The 6,000-nt window shown below is 37.3% G+C and overlaps 1 protein-coding gene across 1 annotated transcript in view; it reads right to left on the bottom strand.

The window, feature by feature from the left end:
* Positions 1–1,051: 1,051 nt before the first annotated feature.
* Positions 1,052–6,000, bottom strand: part of grb14 (growth factor receptor-bound protein 14) — a 46,934-nt gene continuing 41,985 nt past the window's right edge. The window contains exons 11-15 of the mRNA XM_084724092.1: positions 5,316–5,432; positions 4,492–4,561; positions 4,304–4,391; positions 2,072–2,165; positions 1,052–1,881 (exon numbers count right to left, since the gene is read on the bottom strand). Of these exons, the coding sequence (XP_084580218.1) occupies positions 1,735–1,881; positions 2,072–2,165; positions 4,304–4,391; positions 4,492–4,561; positions 5,316–5,432 (516 nt within the window). The 3' untranslated portion in view covers positions 1,052–1,734. The remainder of the gene's footprint in view (positions 1,882–2,071; positions 2,166–4,303; positions 4,392–4,491; positions 4,562–5,315; positions 5,433–6,000) is intronic.

Here is a 6,000-nt window from a genome sequence, read left to right as displayed (position 1 = left end):
TAGTGAGGTTGTGTGCTATATCTCTAAACCTGTACATTACATGTCTCTTTTTTTTTCTCTCTCTCTCAACAGCAGTCTCAGTCCAGCTTACAGGGCATGCACAGTGACACTTCCTGAGAGGTCATTTTATCTCTCAAGTAGAAAACAAAGATTATTTTCTTTAAAAAAAAAAGATACCTGAATACTTAGAGATACAATGAAAAGTAAGATAGCTTAGTTTTACTAAAATTTAACAGGACAGAGGTGTTGTGTACTATAATTCCCAGCATGATATGGTTTCAATTAAAAAAAAAAAAAAAAAAAGATGCTCTTGTTGGCATTCAACCATCATTAGCTTTGACAGACTGTCAGGTAGGTTATATGTAATTACAGTATACAGACTGCAGTTTGAGTGAGAGCTCAAATTCCAGCTACTGTATGTCAATTACCAAGAAAAAAAAACTTTTTCATTGGTTACATGATGCTGTTTGCACTACACATTCATCTGACGCTTCAAAAGTCCTGCCACTTTTTTTGCTCTGTGGTCCAAAAACAGTTGACTTGGCACCTTGGCCACCTTTTTTCCTTTTCCTGTAAACACAACAGAGCTCAGTGAACACCCACTTTTTCATCAGCTCCTCTTCCGAAAGTGAATTTCTCATTCATTCATCCACTCCGCTGACATTAAGAAAATCCTTAGATGTGAAGAAGTTTAAGCCTGGAACCAAATCAACCAACTACTAGATGAACTGTGACAATAAAACGCTTGATTCGGGACAAAAAAAAAAAAAAAGATTGGAAAACAGAAAAAAAAAAAGAGGCAAAGGTAAAAGACTGCATAGCGTTTATATTATTAATATCAGTGTTATGTTGTAGTTGTGTTGTTTGTGTATACAAATTATATTGAAGCTAGCCTGACAGCTAGAAGAGCCACCCGTTCACAGGGGCAGTAAACATTTCCATGGTAACAGTGAGCTCCACCAATCAGAGATGTTGACATTACACTTTAGGATTGTGGATAGTGTAGCACTTCTCCAGGACATTGTGAATAAAACATCTTTTTCTTAAAATTAAATCGATATCATACAAACTTGTAGCTTCTATGGGAGCATAAAGCCCGATTAACGGAGCACAGAGCTCGTTGTAAGTCTACCTTAGATGGTTACGACATTTTGGCTGCTAATCTAAATCCTCTGTTCAGGATATGAATGGGATTTTCACTTCTGGTACCTCACTGTTTAGTTCTATAGGGCCACTTCTTGAAATTAACTATTACTGGTAAAATGCGAATGACTGATGTAGAGTAGTTACCTAGGTAGCTAGCATTTTGCTAGCTTTAACCAACTTCCAAATTTCTTTTTGTGTGTTTTTTTTCCCCGACATACTTGAGTCTAGCACATAGTGCATTTAAGTATGAAAACAGGAAAGGAGAAAGCTGACTGAGGCATCAACCTTGCTCAACTGTCACTGGAGCACAGAGTGAAAAGGGGCGGGACTTAGGAAGGATCACCAGACGAAACTGCACATCATCCGGTCAGTTATTATACAGTCTACTGTCAAATTCAGATTTTTCTCAAAAAGGAAAAATGAGGAGGACCATGTGGATGATAAGTTAGTGGTTTCAGTAAGCACGGCTGTTCAGTTTATCTGTGTATCTTTCTTCTTCAAGGCACAAGAACACTGGGAGTGTTTGTCCAGAAAGGCCCCGGAGTTAAGGTGCATGTGGGCCCTCGGGGATCTCTTTGGGTCCCTTGTTCACAGGGTGATTCGGGCACAGTGGTGTTTGAGCTTGCAGGGCAACACGCCACGGTTTAGCTGGTAAAACTCCACCAACTGGATCAAGTCGGTGAACCGTGTCTGACCATCATCCAGGCTGTAGAGTACCTCCCCTTCATCATCCATCTGCAGGTGAGGACGCGCACACACACACACACACGCACGAGTGTACGTGCACATCCACACACACACGAAAGGAATCACAGACACGAGGTAAGTGACTGATAGGTGATTTACTCAACATGATGCTCTTATTTGGAGTTAGTTTTTGGAATGTTAGTAGAAAAACTCTGTGTTAAAACAAAATTATACTCACAGGTAAGATCTGAAAGTGTTTGATTTTCTGCATGTGGCACAGTGACAGTACAAATGTCTTCGGGTTGCTTTGGCTGTCCCTCAGAAGAAAGACTCTGAAAACAAAGAGAAAACTTTAAACTTACTTTTACTATATAGAAAATATTGTATTGATATCATAATATGAGACTAGATATTGTCTTAGATTTTGGATATAATTATATCATGATATGGCTGAAGTTTTGTCTTTTCCTGGTTTGAAAGGCTGCTTTACAGTAAAGTGACGTTTACCCACTTAATCATTATATTCACATTACTAACTATTATTTATCAAAAGTCTCATTGTGTTAATATTTTGTCAAAGTACCAACAGTCATCCTTTCATCTAAGGCTGCGACTAATGATTATTTTCATAGTTGATTAATCCGTCAATTATTTTCTTGATTAATTAATATGATCAGTGTTTGTCAAAGCCCAAGATGACGTCTTGTCCACAACCCAAAGATATTCAGTTTACAGTCAGAGAGGAGTGAAGAAAACAGAAAAAAATCACATTGAATGAGCTGAAATCAGAGAATTTTAACTTTTTTCTTTTTTGCCACTCAGTACGTTGCCTGACTTGCAGATGAAAACACCGTTGTTACAGTTATTTACTTAACATTAGCTCAGCTCAATTTTTCCACTGGTAACATTTGTCCATGGTAATCTAGTGTCACACACAATTCACAATTTGAGGACAGAATTGGAATTGAGAATTATTAAGAATCAATGAGCAGAATCAGAATTGTTAAAATCCAAATAATACCCAACTTTACTTATTATGCAGCTATTTATTTTTTTAAGAAAATCAATAATTTGGCACAAAATGTTAATTTATAAAATGATTTATTGATTTTAATGATTTAATTCTCCTCCAGAGGCATTATCTTCAATCGCAATTGTTATAATGGCCCACATACTGTACTTTATCCCACTTATTACATGGCTGCAGACAGAAATTTGACCCAAAATATTGATTTAAAAGTTATTTTGAAATTATTTTATTGCTTCCACTAAGTCCTCCAGAGTCAATGATCAGAACTGCATCCATAGCAACGGCCTGTTACACAGGAAATAACAGGCCATAACTGACCAATCGGAATCGATTATTTCACAAAGCTGTGTAATCATAGAGATTATATCATGGTTTTGTGAAATACTACAACTTCTGACTGGTCAATTACAGCATTCTAAGGTCTGCTATTTCTGTATAACAGACCATTGCTATGAATAACAGACTGTTGCTATGAAGAACAGACCATTGCTATGGATGCATTATTTAAATCAATAAAATCATTTTAGAATTAATAATTTGTGTCACATTATTGATTTTTTTTGTCTGCTAGGAGAAGGAAGCATTTGCTTTGGTATGCATATAAAGCTATCATTTTAAAGCTGCCCAATTACTTGACATCCCTCAGTACATGGCGCTGTAATCTCTACCATACAAGATCTCAGGACTGGTTAGTCCTTGAGATGCCACAAATCTGAACTGGAAAAAACTGCCTTTAGCTGCTGTGTACCTAGAATAAGTTCCAGGAGACCGCTAAGTGAAACGCCCTCGTCTCCTTGGGCACCTTCAAAAATTTGCTACATGAGCTTGATGTTGAGGTATGTGAATGTTTTACTTAGGATTTAACATGTCCTTTAACTGAAATTACTGATCGATATGCTAATATTGATGGTGGGTGTTCAAGTACTGATGTTCTACTGCTCATTTACCTTTTAATTTCTTACATTGCTCCATGATTGTCAAATGTATTGTATGTAAGCAGGGCACCATTGAAAATGAGACCTTGGTTTCAGTGGGTTCCCCTGGCTAAATAAGGGTTAAATGAAAAAAAAAAAAAATCATCTCTTACATAACAATTCCCTTCTTTTTGCTTTTGTAGATCTGCTTCTAGTATGTTGATGGGTAGAAATAATTAGAGGTACAATCAGAAGTGATAATGTAATAAAAATAATGCCGTTGTAATGTTTATTCTGCCACATTCCCCAATGATTGTTATATTTTTTTAACTGCCCTTCTCACAACTACATTACTGTATTGTATGTATTTCTTAAATACACGTGATTTCTCTTGTGCAACGAATTCAAATGTGATTCACATTAATATAAAGGGAAAAGACCCTTTATAAACAGCCCAATCATCAGTGATTTACTTGCTACACTGACTGTCTTTAATGACACCATGAAAACTAAAATGACTTCTTACCCATCGATGAGACCCTGCTGAGTGATGAGACGCTGAGCCTCGTCCCGAGACAGTTTGCCGTGGAACCAGGGCTGAGTCAAGTGGAGTGCTGAGGCACAAAGAGAGACGGTACATTAAAAATGATTTATTTCACTTGTTTGCATACAACAATTTAATATACATAATAAAAAAAGAAGGGCCCAACAAACCTATGTTTGACACTGAGCTCTGTGACGTGGAGGGGCTCCCGTGGCCACTCAGACGGTGACAGCCTTTCTTCTACAGGAGAAATTACAGAGGTAGTAAAAGACATAACACAATGAAAATGATGCGCAACAGGACGAAAACATTGTAACAAGACAATATGGATATAACAAGAAAAAAAAAGGCCACAAAACAAAAATTGTGCAAAAGACGTAACAAGATGAAAACAATGCAAAAAGCCAAGCACAGCGAAAACGACATAAAAGACAACAATACAAAGTTAAAGATGTAACAAGATGTAACCAGGAAAAAACAACTAATATAACGAATATAATGTAATATGACAAAAATAAGATAAAAGACCTGGGCATAACAAGATAAAAATGATGTAACAAGTCACAGCAGACAGAAAGGGAGACTCGACAGTGGAGAAAAGGTGAAGTTCAGTTAGGTTTGCACAGAAACAGCTGGTAGAAATGTCCTTCAGAGGCTTTTTACTTCTATACTACTGAGTACATTTCGGAGTCTGTACTTTTTCACTTCTACTTGAGTAAACAAGTTGAATAAGTATTTCTACTTTTACCAAAGTCAAGTATAGAATGTGTGTACTTTTGTGACTCAAACTATGTAAATGGTCAAACAGCGCTACAGGCCAGAGGAAAAATGTGCATTTTTGATCAACATGTCTATGGTACATGTACCACTGGGTGAAGTGACAGGGATACAACTGTTGTAAAATAAAGCATTACCGCTTATAAACCTTATGTTTTTTCCTGTTTACAGTACAGCAAAATGTCTCTTGTTGTTGTTGGAGAAAGTTTTAACTCACCCTCCATGACAGGCCTTCCTCTACAGCCACAGACAGCGCCTCAGACGGGTTCTCGATCACTCGGCTCTTTTGGCCAGAGAAGTCCATGGCCACCAGTGAATTCTCTGAGATGCTTCTCTGAAATTGCACACATACAATGCTATGTTATTTTGCAGTGACTGTATGGGTTTTTTTGCTACATTTTTTTAATCTGTTGTATTAAAACAAGCAGTAATCTACTCAAAACCCAGTTTCTTTCTTTTCTGGTTTGATTTCCTTTGTATTCGCTTGTAGCGACTGACTGTCGTGGTATTGTATTGCCATCTAGTGTCTGAGTAACGTGACTCCCATCTCCATCATTTCTAGATGATTCCAGACAGAAAACTCCATTGAAAAGGGATTAGAGTGGCTTTGAAAAGAATGACACATGGGCACATTTTAGTCCTCTAAGCTGCCATATAGTGAGTGGCTCACTGCACACACTCAAGAAAATTCTTCTTATCAGGATTACCAAGAAGCTTTTAAATTACCACATTCGTTCCTATACCACCTACTAAGCTTACAATTTAAACGAGTGGCGAAAACAAAGTGAGCAGTGTTTACTTTTAGGGGACGGAAGCGTTCCTGTCTTCCTGTCTTTTCCACTCTGTCCAAATTCCAATCATGTAAAGACACCTATGATACTTAATGTGTCTGAATACAGCGT

Source organism: Lutjanus erythropterus, chromosome 8, assembly GCF_056507025.1.
Source record: "Lutjanus erythropterus isolate fLutEry1 chromosome 8, fLutEry1.hap2, whole genome shotgun sequence".
Classification (NCBI taxonomy): Eukaryota; Metazoa; Chordata; class Actinopteri; order Lutjaniformes; family Lutjanidae; genus Lutjanus; species Lutjanus erythropterus.
The sequence above is the reverse complement of the archived record's forward strand: the minus strand, read 5'-3'. Positions and strand labels throughout refer to the sequence as shown.